Below are 16,902 nucleotides of genomic sequence, written 5' to 3' on the forward strand. Positions count from 1 at the left end.
TGCAGAACTGGTTGGGTTCCCCACTGCAGCACGACACCTGAAAACATGTTCAACCACATACATCAACATGAATCCAGTGTCAGCAGAACAAAGCCTGGGAACAATTTTATTCACTTCAGTGGAACTCAAATGGTTTTGCTTGGTTATGATGAAACAGCCCCTTTGGGAGATGGGTTTTATCCAAGCAATTCTGCTGGACAAACAACACACTATTTGGAAACATGGCCCTACCAAGCACCAGTGCTGGGTATTTGCCTATGACTAGTACAGATTATTTCAGGGGTCCAGGGTCCAACACAAATCCTAGATGAAGAGGGAGGAGAAAAAATGTGAAAGAAAAAACCCCAGAGAAGCCACTTTGCAGTGAGTCAAACAAAGGTTTGCTAATCCAAGCAAAAAGAGCTGCCAGATTTGAGTTACTCCTGAATTACCAAGAGACCTGGGGCAAGCAAACGCCTTTCCTCTGCAGGAGTGGCAGGGAGGGAATCACATCAAAACTTTGCCAGACAAAAATAAACTCCCATGAATTTGCCTGGGGTTTCTAATTTTACACACTCCTTTGTTGATGACTGGACAGGGATCAGAGTACCTGAATCCTTTATGCAAATACACTCACCTCATGTAGCTTTTCTTGGTCGTTTACTAGTGAAAGCCACTCCAGTTTTAAATGCAAGTGTCCGCTTGTCGTCTTACTTAAGGGAAACCACTGCATGGAGATAACAAAGAGCAGCTTGAGAACTGAGAGGCAGAGTAGCTTTTATATTTGTGTTGCAGACTCTGAGACTTACACACACTAGACAACATGAACTTCAGTCTGAGCACCTTAGTTTGCATTTTTGACACTTAAATTGTAGCATGTCCATCTACTTAGGTACAAAGCATAAGAAAATAAAAATAAGATGCCCATATACAGGCAAAGCATGTGGATATTTCCAACCAACAGCAGCATAAGACACGCATTGTTTGTAGAGTGCTGGGTTGCAGGATGAACCACAGTAAGGTCAGATCATTTCTTCCCTCAGCAAACAGGCTGCTTCACCAAACTTTATCTGCAGCTTTGTACAAAACATTTCGTACACATGGGACACAAGGTATCAACAAGATACCCCACTGCTGGCTCAGCATAACCTCAGGGCTCTCTGGGGTTACCAGCCTGATCATAAAAATTAATGTAATGGCTACTTTGGTATTATATTTTTGTGAAAATACCACAGTGCCAGTGTGCAAGGAAGCTTTAAGTACAAAGAAACAGCCTAGTAGCAGAGGAGTAGCACAAATGAGTGCATATAGGCATACACCACCAGGCACATTTAGAAATGAGCTGTGATCTTTACCTCATCAACAGTTCTGTCATTCATTACATCCACTAGGCCTATCAGCAAGCTGAAAGGCAAAAAGCAACATTTCAATGTATATTGAGGCATACAGCATAAACCACCCTAAAAGCCCACTCTTAAGTCTGTTCCAAATAACAGCTTCTCCACATTACCTGTGTACACATGTGCAGGAACACACTTATACTCCTGAAATCTCCTCCTTCAAGTATTTCCAAAACTGAAATAAACTTGAAGTAAATCTCAGGTAACTATCACTTTTAATAACTTCCTAGGATTCCCTGCAGGAGTGTAACCTTGTTCAACATTAGTTGCACTAGGAACTAACTACGTGGTATCAATATCTGGGCAAAGGGAATTGCTTCCAACAGTATTAAATTTCCAGTCTGAGTAACTCAGGTGTCCCACAGCAGAGGCTACTGGACCCTGATCAAAGGTCTTGCTAATTTACCTGCCCATAAAGTCATCTTTATCTGGATCTTCATCGTACAAATCCACTTCTAAGTCCTGACCAGGCACTTCATGAACAACAAACTGGAGGAGAAAGAGGTATGGATTAAAATAAAAAGCATTCACATATACATATTCAGGCTTAGGCTGTTGACAAGAGCATGACACTTGACAGCTGTCTAACACATCAAGGACATTCCCTATTCTTTCTTATAGTTAAATGCATAACAAATACAATTGATTATAGGTGAAAATATTCCGTATTGTTTGCTTGTTTTTGAGCTCCAAGTTAAACCCCTCAAACTGGCATCCCTAATAAACAGAGAGGAACCAATGCTAGAGCAGCCTGCAGCTGATGCATTGATTGATATTTAAAGCAGTGCTTTTCACCTCCTCCAAAAACCCACACATGTAAATCAGATCAACCTGAATGACATTTCAAGTTTACAATGTAAATTTGAACTTGGCTAAGGGACACAAATGCCTCAACCAAGAAACAAGGAAGTCCCAGTGCAGTCAGCTAGGAGAAGGTCCTGCAAGCACAGAGATGTGAATGGCTGTGTATCCTACAGATGGAAAGATCAAAAGGTTCAGTACCTCAAATGTCTCATTCCAGATGGGATTAAGATCTCGGGACACTGTCTTGCTTCTATGCTGCATGGTGCCAACGCGGAGGAGAGCGTACGGATCAGACTTCCCCCTGATGGCACCAAGGAAATTGTCTTTCTGGACAAGGTTCTCAGCTTCTAACAGATGAACCCTTATTACTCCCTGGAAAAAATGAGATACAGAACTGGTCATGAAAATGCAATATTTGGGTAATTATAATATGCTGCCTCCTTAAACTGTTTATTTCAGGCAGCAAGGGTAGTCACCATGACAGTTCTGCTAAGACATGCAGTTTCATGCAGTACATTTCCAATGACAGCTGTAATAAAACACTCTTTCCGCCATTTAACTAGAGGGGGGGAAAAGCCCCCTTAAACAAATGCACAATTCAGTCTAGATAACTGTGTAGGAAATATTATTCAATTTATTTTTAAATCGAAATATACATATGCACATGGCATTACAGCCACAGTCAAATCAAGTGTAAAGATCAACTCCCACTGACTGAAGGAGGAACTAAGCACTCATTGGCAAGTTCTGATTTTATTGCACGGGTGCCATTCCACTTCAATTTAGTGATGCAAGTTTGCAACAGGGAGAATGTCTTTGTCACTGATTTATATTTATCCTCATTAGTAGGTGTATTAGGTATTTGATGGATGAAGGAGATTGAAGACCTGGATATGTTGAATATTTAGGAGATTTTTTTCTGTAAGAAATACATGTTATCCTCCAGGTTCCCTACTTACACCTCTTCACAGCATTAGCAAAAATATTAAATAGCCTGACACTCATTGCTTATGTATTTATCCTCTCATTTGCATATACCACAGATCTGCAGTTACAGATTAAAGCTTTAATTGGTAAACGAGCTCAGAGTACAAACAGACTCCTTATGACATGTAGAGAGGGTAGGAGCTCCCAGTGCACATGTCTCTCCCTCCCAAATTATGAACTATCCAACATTGCTTTTATGTTTCTGAAACACTACCAAAAGTCCACAATTCAGGTTGAAAGATCTGATGCAGCATCCAAAGACACTAAGCTTGGATGCATCCACATGGTGGCAGCTGCACACTCAGGTAGATAAACACTCTGTCACTGAAGAAACAACTCACCTGGGGGACAGGGAACCTCAAGTGGGCAATGTTCATGTTCTTTTTCAGAGGCACTGTGATCCTGTTCGGTAGAACCAGCCGGGCAGCAATGAAGTCTTGAATGAGTGAGTCTGACATTACACTGCAGGTGGGGGAAAAAGGCAACCTCAGTCTCCTCAATCAGTCAAATCAGAACGAGAAAATGAGGCATGGTGGAAGAAAGGGGCATTGCAAAGTGAGTGGTGCAGTCTAGGTCCCCCTAAAGTAGTGTCAAGTATTAGAACAGGATATCCAGGGAAAGGGATGAGTCATCATCCCTGGAAGCATTTAAAAGACTTGTAAAAAGGCTTAGACAAATAGTTTAGTGATGGGCTTGGCAGTATTAGGTTAATGGTTGGACTTGGTGATCTATAAAGATCTTTTCCAAAGTTTAAGACTCTATGAAAGAGCTGCAGAGCGGCCGTTCAACTTCAATTTAGTGGTGCTGGTTTGCAATATGGAGCAGCTGTGTTGCAGGGTGTGAATTTGGCTCATCATTGTAAAGATAACTGGGAGCTTAGGCTGTGAGAAATCTTCATGCACACACCCAAACACGTCAAACTCAAGTGCCTTCTGGGTTTCCTTAGGAGTGACACCAGAGATGGACATGGGGAGAAGGAAATCAGGAAGTTTCAGCATTTCACAGGGGGCTAAGGACCCCGAGGTAGTTTGTTTTTAGACTTAGAAATGGCCACAGCACACACTGATGCCTACTCTTGGCCACTTGCTGAGACCTTTTCACGAAACTGAAGAGGCCAGACACATGGAAAAAAAAGAAAGGCTCATTTCTTAGATAAAGTTCTGGATCTTGGCAGATTTTGCACTAAGAAGGAAAATTTCATTTGAAATAACTGGAGACCACACTTGAATTGAGGGCACTATCTTGAGGTTCAAGGAACTTTCCAGCCTAATTACAACTTGCACATTTTTAGCTTTTCAGTTCAAATCTTTTCTTTACTGTTGCTCTTTTTGTATGGCAGGTGTAAGAAGCATCCAGCTATCACAGATGTTCAAGTACTCTCCATATGATTAATGAGAGGATTAGAACACACCAGTACAACCTGGCATGAGCAAACCCAATATTAAGAGGAAAACTCAAGAGCACCAAGTATCTGAAAGACATCCTCTTGATAGATGTAGCGGTTATAAGGGTAAGACTGTAACAAAATTGTTCCAGTTCACAGAGAAGGCTGGATTCACACACAAAGAACATAAGGAAAGACTTCTACTCCAAATGGTAAACCAGGAACCTTGGTCAGGCTCTTGGCTTTCCTGTAAATAAAAAACCCCACAGGAATGTCACAGAATTGTCCCCTCTCTCAAGTCTCAGGGTACACCCAACTAAACACAGCTTATATGTGAGGACAGATGACTGCATCCAGTTTATTTGCTATCTTAAGTGAGCCAAATTCATTTGACAGGAAGGGCTCTTGTTCAACCTGTACTTCAGCCCATTCATGGTCAGGCATGTTTTGCTCCCAGCTTTCATTGCACTGCTGAGGAACAAGCAAAGGTTTCTGCTTGCAAATCCCTGTGGGAGAACTAGGCAGTAAAAATTTAGGACACCAAATTTGCACTTAATTATATGAGAGGCTGTAGGCTGGAACACCTACATGCCTTCTCCCTGCAAGGATTAGGGAAACCAAGTCAGAAAAGAACAGATTAATTCCTCTGATAAAAACTGGAGCTCTCAGGCTAAACTTCAGGGCAAAAGGCCTCTCAGGCCTCAAATTAAGAGAAAAAGGAAGGCTCCTCTCATTCAACATCAAAAGCCTTCAGAGGATCTTTAAGGCATAAACTGGCACCTAAAGTGGCCAGACACTTCCTATGAGTCTGCAAACCATGAGCTGCAGGGGAGCAGAGAGGAACAGAAGTGTCTGCATTTGCAGTGAAAGGGAGAAAGGCAATGGCTGTGTAACCCCATGTATTTTCTTCTTGTGCAACAGAATTTTCTCCTTACACCAAAGAGCAAGGACAAACTGAGTCCCCAGTCTGGTGAAACAGTTTGAAACTCACTAAGATTTTCATCGTTGCTGTGCAAATTGTATGTATGTAATACTAACCCAAGAGGCACTGGAGAAGAGCAACACCTAAAAGGTGAGCAGATTACACAGAAAGAAAAGAACTTTTCTCCTTATAAACCTGGTGCACTCCTCTTTATCATGGATTGTACTTGAGTTTGTCTGAGGCATTGCAACTCTGTGATACCTTGCATTTTTACACTTTACTGTAAATAAAAATAAGCAAACTGCCAGTCTAAACTACTTCATTTACCTTTGCAAATAACTGGCACATGGGAAACAGAAAGGGCTGGTTTTTTAATTTATAAGTCATTGTTGTTTGGGGGATTTACTATTTCCATCCTAAATGCAATGAAGTGATTAAAACAGTTTTGACAGAACATAAAAAGAACTCTCCTCGGGTTTTGCACAGCCAGATACAAAGGGATGAACATCAGCACAACACCTTGCACACAGTGCTCTCAACAACAGCTTTGATGGTTACTTAAGAACTGCATCCCAACTTCCAGAGGTTTTTCAAAGAATAAAGTAAAGCAAAGCAGACACTCACTTAATCCCTGGGACATCCAGAAGGTTGCTCATGCCTGCCCAGTTGATTTCCAAATGCTACGACAAGATCAGGGAGAAAATATTATACCAGTCTATTAAAATTTATTTCAAAATAAGTGTAGAATTTAAAAGTAAAATGCTTCTAGAACAAAGACAGATGTCTAAAGAAAGGAAAACCTGCACCACCAATTGCATCTGTACATTAGAATCAACAGCTGGTATCAATTCCCTTATCTATTTTATCTGCCATCCTGAATTGAGGATATCACTGGAACTTAACCTGTAAGCAGAAGGAAAGTCAGCATTCAGCCCTTAGCAATGTCCACTGACAGATGCCTTGGGGTCATGAAGGAAATTCAGCAACTCTGGTAAGACTTTCGAGTTGTTTTCTCATCCTTTCACTTAGGGTTTGGCCTATGCCCTGAGGCAGGGGGATTTACAAATACCACCAGTGTCAGGAGTCTATTCCTGTTCATACAATAAATAAAAAGAGGCTCTTTCATGTGCCAAAATAATGCTGCTACATCTAAACACAAAAACACCTCATTGAAGATCAAAAACACACGACTTTCATGAATTCAAGCAGAGCATGAACCACAAGCAAAGCTGTGTGCTGTAGGATAACTGATTCTTACAAGACTAGAAGGTTTCTCATATTTTATTAAACCACAATTGAGTACAAGGGACATGACCTTAAACAGGCAAGCTTTCAAAAGGCAGCCATGACTGAATGGTCTCCAAAATGAATGCATTTAAAATCTATGAATGGGAAGATCCACCAGGCAGAAACCTTGCAGAAACAGCTCCTGTGCTGCCACCATAGGACAGTCCTCTCATTCTTAGAGTAAAGCAAGTAACTGTTCAGGCACTTCTCCAAAAGTATGGAATGAATTAATTCACATCCTTAAGGAGTTCAAGAGGGACACTGAACAATCAGGAATTTGTCATTTAAGCACCTGAACTGTGAGGTATTCACAGTTATGCAGTTTAGATTATCAGTGATGGACAGCTTGTATCACTCAAAGACCAAGAAGCAAGAAGCCTGCAGAGAGCAGCTCACTCCTGACTCACCGGTTTCTGCATGAAAAACAAGGTCACTGCTCCAACAAAAGGTGCATCAGTTAGGAGAGGTTCCAGGATCACCCTCAATGTCCCGTACAACTGCAAACAGAACAGGAAAGCTCAGTGTTAAGGTACTGTCACAATGCAGCTTCAAAACTGTGCTTTTCAGTCATGGGGATAATTTCAGAAATTCTACCTGAGGTAACTTTATTCAGAATTTAACATTTTGGGGAAAAAACTTTTTCCCCTAAACCATTGCTGTTGGTATCAGGCAATGCTTTCTGTGTTTGTGGAGTCTCTCTGCAATCCTGCCATACAATGGAGCATTTGTCTACTAGCTTTCAACATTCCAGGAACAGCTTTAAACTACACCAGTTTATGAACATCTTGGTTCTTCTGAAGTTCTCTAACAACACTCTGAGCTCTTCTGAACTCCAATGGCAGCTGCTGGCCCACACATACTCAGTGCTCCAGCACCAACCCTGTTTAAGAGCCACACTATGACGTTTAGAAGTGGAATTTAAGTGCTTTCCATGGAAGGCCTCATTTCCCCAGCCAAGAGCACAGAGATAAAGCCCATCATTCCAAGCCTGACACTTTTTGGTTTCCCAGTTAAGTGTCATGACCTCCCCACTGGGAGGTGCTGCCTCCTGCCCCACACAGCCTTGAACAGACAATGCACGCACCTGTACACCTTTCACGCCAAGGTTAAATTTCGATATATCCATGTGAATCTCACAGTCCCCTATGTAACTGAAAGAAAAGTCTCACATTATTCCACAGTTTGCAATAGTCCCATGAGAAATTTGGGGCTGTGCAGAGCACAAATGTAATTGGTTTAAGGATTGACAACATGATCCCACAGGCAGAGATGGATTTTCAAGTGACTGAAAAAGGGAAGCTGAACAAAGGTCAGATCTTTCACAAGAAAAACCTTGCAGTCAGCTGGGATATTGATGTACCTGTAAAACACTGAAGCAGCATCTGTATTTCCAAGTTACTTTTCCATTTTTAAGACTGGTGGTTGGCTGAAACAAGCTTGCTCCAAGAATGGGACCAAGATGCTCATTTAAAATTCAAGGTCAGAGCAATTGCCCAATTGCCCTCTTGCTCCCTTCTCTGTCAAAAACCTGATCCCATCCCACATTCTGCCCACCCAGATCCCAAGCTGGTGCAGAGCCATCCTGCCATTACTTATGGGGTTCCCACCTTGCCCACACCCAAAAAGCCCACAGATCACCCTTAACCACAACCCAAAAGCCCACTTGAAGGACAAATTTATCACTACAAATAACTCGGTTTTCTTGAGGCTGAATTCAAAGACAAGGACTTAGATCAGGTTTTGGTCAGTTGCCATGGAGAACATCAGGCTTTAAATAAAGCAAATGCTGAATGCAGTACTTTGGCAATTTGGAAAGCATCTTAGACTTTTATTAAAGTACAAATATCACCTTATGCAGAAACCAATAGAGACTCCCCAGGGAGCAGAACCTGTAAGATCTGTTGATGCCTCTGGCAGAAAACAATTGATGGGAGCTACCAAGTTCCCTTTCAGCCCTCTGAGAAATAGCTTTGGATGCAGATACACAAACACCCTGCAGGTAAAGCAGGGTGTAAAGGTACTGCAGCAGTGAATGTGCTGTGCTTGCTGCCTGCATGCATAACTTCATAATCAAAGGAAAAAGGCAGGAGAGTTCTGCTCTGACCACATGTATATAGGCAAATAGTGCTGCAGTTGCCACATATTCAAACTGTAATTTGCAAATAAAGATTCCCTCCCCCCCAAAAAATGTGCCAAGACTGTGCAACCCCAGTGAATTTGCCTCCATTTTTGCAAGCAAAGTTCTTTGTATATTTGTATACAGACAGTCACCTAACAGAATTTTAGGAGCTCATAACACACAGAATAAAGTGCCTTTAAATGTTAGAACATTCTCATTTCTTATTTCCAACCTCACAAACCATGCCAAAATTAACACAATCTTTCTTAAAAGCTAGTGGCATAATTAAACTTATTTTATGTTTGTTAACTCCTACAATTTTGACATTATCTTACAGGTCATTATACTGGGTGCTAATAGAGCATTGTTACAATGAAATTCTAAATGAGAAGCTAAAATTAGTTCCTCAATTTGTAGTAATTAATCCAAGAGGATTTAATTCAGCTTTTGCAAATGTCTAACACAACAAGTAAGAGCTGTGGTGTTTCAATTTATAGCCTTTCTACCTTTCCACACAGTCAAAAACTCTTTCCACTCAGCCTCAGATGTCTCTTTTCTCCAGTAAAGATGTCAGAGGAGTCTTACCAGAGCCTGAGCCTTTAATTAGCCTTATGTCTGCCTCATACAGGTATCATCCCCCTGCCAGGGTGCTTGGTAGGAAGGATGAACTTTGTTCACTAGTTTATTCCTCATTTCCAGTCCCAGCTGCTCGTGCTTCCATCTGCTCCTCTGTGCAGCATAGCCCTGCTGTGCTCTCTGCTGTCCTGCCCCAGAGCACACCTGAGCCAAACTCCAGCCTTGACACTTAAAAGGCTGAGCCCCTCCACCCCACACAGGACTGTGCTTTACCCACTTGTGGAGGGTGGAAAAATAATAGCACTGATCATAGATTTGCAACACAATCTCCTGCAGACACTGCAGGATGTACAGCACAGCTTAGCTGCAGACACTGATGTTAACACATGAACAAGTGAAGCTGAGGCCTTGATGCAGCCCTAGAGAAGAAACCCCCACCAGAGAGGCAAAGCACACAGCACACTTCTGTGTGAATAGAGAAAATACTGGGGCTATCAGATGACATCAGCTTGGTTAGGTTATCAGCACCAGGAACAGAAGAGGTTGGCCAGTTTGGAGATGTTGATGGGTCTGCCAGAGGGATTGGAATGCAGAGGTGAGGGAATCCCTCTGCAGAGGATTGTCAAAAGACAGTGAAAATGAGCATGTGGGAGAAGCAGTTTAGCAGAGAACAGCAGCAACCTTCTGCGAGGCTTAAAAGGCATCAGATCTCTCAGACTCAACATGGAAAGCACAAATGATTTGCCAAAGGCCCTAACACTGACCTAGGTATTACAAAGAGCACTTTGCCAACAGCACTGAAACTCCTGACTGAAAACCAAGCATGTGAATTTACAGGGAGTAATGATGCTCTGCCAGGGCTGGGGATGCTGCCACACCACTGCCACAGTAAGCAGCAGGCACAGTTCTGAGGAGCTCTGTGCTGTTGCCAAGAGAGTCAGTAATTTCACAGCTTTTTCCTGGCACTACCACGAAAAGCCATTTATATTAGGCAGCTCAGTCACTCACTAAACTTACAGAGCTACAGCAGCATGCAAGTGGTAATTCCCCTAGCAATTCCACTCTTCAGGGCTAAACCAGGAGAGAGTTTAGCTCTGCAATGGCTCTGATGTAAACAAAACATACAAGCTCATTCAGAACAGCCTGGGAGGTATTAAATGTTTTATCTAATTTTGTTGTTGTTGTTATTAATAGAGCTAGAGGCAGTATTCTGCTCAGAGAACAGCTGTAATCAAAAAAACCCAAATGTGTTGGATGGCACACAGAAAAAATGTAGACTAAAACAGAGGATTAATCTAGAGGAAGGAATTAAAAATAAATAGTACAAGTAGTTCTGGAAGAACTGGAGAGGTTGGACTAATGAGAAACCACAGTGGGCAAGACAGACCGAGCACCTCCAGACTTGAGAGCTTTCCTGAGGACAGCAAAGACAGTTTGAAAACTTGGGTTCTCAAGGGAAACATTCTTATACCCATGGCAGCTGTGATAAGCCAGAGCAGGTAACACTCAGAGCTGTGCAGGTTATTTCTGGTCTAGAGACTGATGCACATTTCACTTTTGTCACTACTGAGCACATCCAGCTGGGAGACAGATTATCTCACGTCATTCTAGGCTCGTCTGAGTGCACCATGCCCAGTCCAGCATGACACACAGGCAGTAAATTAAGAACCACCAACATAATCAATGATGCAACATTACCAGATCTGCAGGTCCAGGGTAACTTGTCTTCTATCAATTTCTTTGGTGTAGGCTTTTATTCCATTAATTCTAGGGCACTGAAATAGTGACAAGCAAGATACAACATAGTCAACATGTATCAAGCTAAGCACAAGGGAAAAGTCCTACTCACTTTGATGAATTTGAGTATAGAAGCATTAATTAAATACTTTGCAAAACTGCATGTAAAATATGGGTATACCATACTAGGTTTTTTTTTAAAGACAGAACAGCCTTGGTAGTCCTCAAACACAGGGCTAGTTGCAAGCAACCCTAGACCATCCTGCAAGCCTTAGAGAACACTGAAAACTCCTGTTGGAAGGGTACAACAGAAATAAACATGGCTATGGTCCTTTTTTTTTCTATCTCCAGTCCCAGGATACTGACAGCAAGTGGGAAGAGATGTGTGTCTTTCCTGTATGATCCTTTCTTCATGGTGAAGATGCTAAAGATACTACAGAGCTGAACATTTCACTCCCCTTGCACTTGAACTTCTCAGAAAAGGGTGAACCACAAGCAGTATAAAAGATTCCCACTACCTTCTCGCCAAAGTGGATCTTGGTGAAGGTGCATGTTTTCAGATGTACACTCTTTGCTCTGATTTTTGGTTCAAGAACTTCTTTAAATGTTTTTTCCATGACTGTTCCAAAGTATGGCCAAGCCTGTACAAGGACCTAAAGAATGGCAAAAGCAGGAACACACTGAAGATTCTTTGAATAAGAAACATTTTGTTGAGAAACAGACACACCCATTGCAGAACCTGGCTATTAATATCTGTCCCTTTAAAATACCAAGTTAACTTTGTGCACTTAGGTTATCCTTTTGGAAGAATCCATCTCTGTTCCTCAGAACTGGAATTTGTTATAGGAACTGAAGGGTGAGTTTTCATCACCATAGAGAGCCAATAAAGCCCAGGGTTAAATTTCTAAAGCACAATAGCCCCTAATTACTCTAAAGTGTCACAATGTTCCCTGAAGTTAGGTTTATTTAGAGAGGACTGAGATGAGTTTTTAAATAAAAAAGAAAAATTGCTAAAAAAAAATCAAAAAAGAGGATAGTCACTGGATGCTAATTTGCAAGTCCAGCTGTTTTGCTTTGAGAGGTTGATCGCACCTGCTGATGGGAGCATTTGCCTCAGTGCTCTCTGGGAACCCTCCTGGTAAGAGGAGATACCATCAAGTTTGCTAAAATAATAATAATAACATACACATGTATGTATCCATATATACAGACAAACACTTGCTTTTTCTTTTTAGTCTCAGAATGAAGTGTTGTTGATTCTATCAAACTTCTGTCAACCAGGCTCACACTGGGCTCTCAACCTCAGTGGCAACCTCACACTTAAGTGACTCCATACTTCAGTACAGGCACTGATACAATTGAGCTACACTGTAGTAATTTAATAACTTTCTCAGACTTGTCCCACAGAATTTGGATGGGAGGGATGCAGCTCAGAGCAGGCGGCCTCACCAGCTGGAGTTCAGAGCTTCTCACCTTGTTCAGCCACTCCACTCGTTCAACATCAGGGAAGTGAACCTGGATGCAAAGAAAAATAAAGTCAGTGCCACGTGTCATCTGTTTGAGCACACTGCAACACATGCAAAAGGTAGCATGGAGTGTGGAACAAGTGTTAGAGTAAGCTGAGATCCTTCTGCCTTCATACATACATCCTTTATAATTTACTACCTTCTTGAAAAATTGTAAAATGCAAATAAGCCAGTAAAGACTAGTAAAAGACAAAAGAACCCATGTGCACTGAGGTATCAGTATGCCTCTGGGCACATTTACATGATTAAAGCCAGTGTCACATCCTGTTCATGATGTAAGCAGCATTAGATTTCTCATCCTTCTCTTTGTCATGCCTGGGGAAGCCACAAGAACCTACTTCTCCTTAAGATCATGAGCTGTGCAGGACCTGTTTCCTGTACTCGCTCACCTCAACCAGGACGTCACACTTTGGAAAACAAGAACCTGCTTTGGAAACTCAGGTGATGGTTGTGGCAGCATTTCTCCACTAATATCAACATGGTGCCAATGGCTTCAGGGAAAATAAGCCCTGTAAGAGTTCAAGCCTATTAGCATACAATATCATGTGTAACAGTCCAGTGTTTTCACCTCACAGAGCTTTTTAAGACGGTAAGAACAAATTAAAATTAAATAGTCACTTATACACCATGTTTCCAAGTCCAAATGCCAACAAGAAGTGTATATGGCCATTACAAAATCCTGCCAGTTCCCTGAAGTGATGGCTTGCTTAGTCACCACAACTGGGTCTGGGACCACTCTCAAGTAACTGATTTCTCAGAGCCCAGCAAGAAGCTGCTGAGTGAAGAGTTACAATCACCTCACCACAATCACATATTAAAGCCTTATGGATGTCGTGTTTGCAGTGGTGTTACAAGCTGGTAACAGGTTACTGCAGAAGGGAGGGACACTGCAGCATCTTCTCAGAATAGATGTTAGAGTGCCTGAATATGAAGGAAACCTGACTGTCATCTAGCCTGATAATAGTAATTGGGTAGGACAATACCTCCTCTTAGAGAGCTGTGAATTACACTTTTCAGGCACAGGCTTACTGATCATCAGCTTTCAGAGAGGTGCTCAGAGATGTTTGGATGGAATGGACAGTAGTCTGTTTTTAGTACAGCTTCATATATGATTGAAGAGCCCATTTTCCTTGCTCAAATAATGCTTCAAATGATCTCATTAAAAAATCCCAAAGTAATATTACCATATTCTTTGTAAGAAGTTTCTTTTGATGCTCTAAATAGCAATTTTTCCATTAAGACAATAGAAGTTCACTGAAATGTCAGTCTGCACAGGTCTATTTGCACGATGAAGCGAGAACTCAACACCAGAAGGAACAATCAACACAGACAAACTGCTGCTGACATTTTACAGGGAGGAAGATTATGTGAATCAGGGGACCTCCACTTCACCTGCCAGCCTTTCATCTTCCACCTAAAGGTTCTTCACCAGGGCACATAAATCCCAGGTTCTCAGCTGCAATGTAATTGCCAAGTGCCAACATCTTGCAGCACTTGGGCCACAGCTTGGGACCAGATGTAGGAAGGATAGAGCAGGGATGGAAGTAGCATGGTGAGCTTGTTCTGCCAAACATCTTCCAGACAGGAGAGGGATGTGACCCAGAAGAAAGGACAGGACAACTCTTCGGCTACCTCTTCCCACTGAGAAAGTCACAGCCCATATGTACAGAGGAAAATGTGGGCCATTATAAACCATTAAAATTGTCTGGGATTATTCACTAGAGGCAAGGCTCCTAGAGACTTGAAACAGCACAAAGGTGCATCAGGAAAGAGGCAAAACCCACGAGAATGAGGCTGTAGGTAGACCCACCTGAAGAAAAAGTAAAACTGAATTTATTATTTGTGCCACAGACACCTGAACCACCGATGGCCCACAGCAAACTCCTGAAGCAACTGCAGTGAATCACACTGCACTGTGTCACACCTCAGATGCTGTGATAGCAGATATTTGTGGTACATTCCCACCCACCTGACACCCCCTCATTCAGGTGTCTGCAACCCAGCTCCTACCCAGGCACTTGGTGCCTCAGTTTCCTCTGACAGACAGAAGGAATGGCACTGCTGGAGCTCAAAGGCTCCAGCAAAGACCACCAAGGGGCTCCTGGGCTGACACAACTGGGCTTGCAGAGAACACCACAGAAACTGGCTGATTACATGACTCTGGTGAAAACCAGCTTTATGCCTTTTATAACAGGCCACCAAACTTCAGTGGGTTCTCCATACCAAAGTTCAGCTCCACTCAGTGGTATGAACTAAATGAGCAGTTCTGTGAGGAAGCACAGCTTGGTATCCAGGTGTTGCAACTGCATTATCCACTGTGTGGTAAGGCATAAGCTCTGAGCAAGTCCTTTCCTACCCACAGGGTATCCCCATAACATGCATGGTAGCTACCCTGTCACATGGCTGGTTCAGCCCAGTGACACCACCAAGCTCTCTTCTTGACCCAACCATTTATTCCAAGAATTTAACGTATCCTAACATGTTTTGAAAATAATACCATGTGCAGTTCCATACTTCTGAACCATGTGCTCTGGATTTCAGACTCAGTTCTGGCCCTTGCTGCTGGTGAGAGCCCCACCAGCAAGGTCTTGCCCCGAGTTTGTCATCAGTACAGCACAGGTATGAGGAGCCCAAAACACTCCTACTAAGGCCAGAACCAGACACCATGAGCTGCCAAAGTTAATACTGACACAGAGTAAGATTTAATCCTGTAGCCTTGGGCAAGTCTCACTATCAGAATCAGTTTTACCCATCTACAAAAGCAGGCATACTTCTTGCCAAAGTTTAAGGAATGCAGCAAAAATTACTTAGCATTTGAAAAGAGCTTTGAAGATCAAAAACACTAGGTAAGGGGCAATTACTAGCAAGTAAAGAAAATGTGTAAATTCTGCATGACTCCACCTTGCCCTGGAGCAAGCCACACCAAGGATCACAGCAACAACAAAACCCATGTCTTGTTAACACAACGGGCACCATTCTGTTCAAACACAGCAATCTATCCATTGGGGTTTGGTTTGGTTTTCTGCTTGTTTGGTTTTTTCAGATTTTGTTGGGGATTTTGGTGTTTTGTTTGTTTCTTTTTACAAAAAACCAAGATTTTTAGCTATTCATACAGGAGGAAAAAAAGAAATGTAAACAAGACTTATTGCATGAAGAAGGACTTAAAAGGCAAAAGGACAACTGTTTAAAAAGGACAGTTCTGTACCCAGTAGTATTTTGCCTGGTAATAGGAGTTTAAGGTAGGAAGAAATGCAGCATACTTGGATTCTGCCATGTGCAACCAGATAACCAGTGGCAAAAGCAACACAGAGCAGTCACTACAATCCCAGGAGATGGAATGAAGGTGGAAGCCTGGCTGCCTCTGCCCTGAGCACTGCCTGCTTGTAGAGAAGTCATGCTAAAGGCTGCAAAGGCTGAAGTCAGAAGGTTTCAACTCCCCAGGACATGGATCTGACTGTGCCTGTCATGAGCAGATTTCCAGCCTGGTTTCCTGAGGAAGCACAGCCTGCCCACATACACTGTCTAGCACAGGAATGTGTCTATTCCAAACTCATTGGCTGGTTTCAGCCAAGAAATTGGTACTGCAAAACAATCCTGCAAATTCCCCAAAACAGATGGTTGAGTAGATTAGGGAAACCCTTCCAGCATCCCCCCTAAAGGAAAGGCTGCACTCTGTCTATCTCCTAAGAACTGATACCAGGACTGAGCAGAACTCCAGCCAATTTAAAGAAGCCACTTCCTAGGGAGAACAATTTGTAACCAACAGCACAATCAATGATTGCCCTTAACTCTTCACTGGATGGATTCCCCTCATTTTATCACAGACCGCATGAAGAGACAAAGATTCATGAATCCCAAGACACTGCCATCATTTCACACCTTCAGAACCTTTCCTAAGATTACAGCACTGGAAATCCAAGCCATGTTCCCTTTGGACTGTATTCCTACTGCCACCTCTGTGTGACAGGAGAGAACTCAGTGGACAGTTTTAGAGCTCCCAACTGAAGGTCCATGAACACTGAAAGGCAAAAACAAAAGATAAAAAAGACAACACCACAGAGAATAAACTGAATAGGCATCAGGTGAGAATCAGGTGAGAATCAGCCTCCAAGATGGGCACATGGAAGAAGTAGATCAGAGGATGGGGATGGAAGGAAAATTAAAACTGAGAAGCTAAAAAG

General features: G+C 42.4%; 1 protein-coding gene across 2 annotated transcripts in view; it reads right to left on the reverse strand.

Annotated features, from left to right (window-relative positions):
- The window catches only part of ESYT3 (extended synaptotagmin 3), a 38,752-nt gene that overhangs the window by 11,064 nt on the left and 10,786 nt on the right, over positions 1-16,902 (reverse strand). For both annotated transcript variants that reach the window (XM_063400915.1, XM_063400914.1), the window contains 11 exons: positions 12,669-12,710; positions 11,714-11,848; positions 11,157-11,233; positions 7,848-7,914; positions 7,171-7,260; positions 6,101-6,156; positions 3,512-3,632; positions 2,382-2,555; positions 1,786-1,868; positions 1,335-1,383; positions 617-706 (listed from right to left, as the gene is read on the reverse strand). In XM_063400915.1, coding sequence (XP_063256985.1) covers positions 617-706; positions 1,335-1,383; positions 1,786-1,868; positions 2,382-2,555; positions 3,512-3,632; positions 6,101-6,156; positions 7,171-7,260; positions 7,848-7,914; positions 11,157-11,233; positions 11,714-11,812 — 906 coding nt within the window. In that variant the 5' untranslated portion in view covers positions 11,813-11,848; positions 12,669-12,710. The remainder of the gene's footprint in view (positions 1-616; positions 707-1,334; positions 1,384-1,785; positions 1,869-2,381; positions 2,556-3,511; positions 3,633-6,100; positions 6,157-7,170; positions 7,261-7,847; positions 7,915-11,156; positions 11,234-11,713; positions 11,849-12,668; positions 12,711-16,902) is intronic.

Source organism: Prinia subflava, chromosome 6 (genome assembly GCF_021018805.1).
Source record: "Prinia subflava isolate CZ2003 ecotype Zambia chromosome 6, Cam_Psub_1.2, whole genome shotgun sequence".
NCBI classification, from domain to species: Eukaryota; Metazoa; Chordata; class Aves; order Passeriformes; family Cisticolidae; genus Prinia; species Prinia subflava.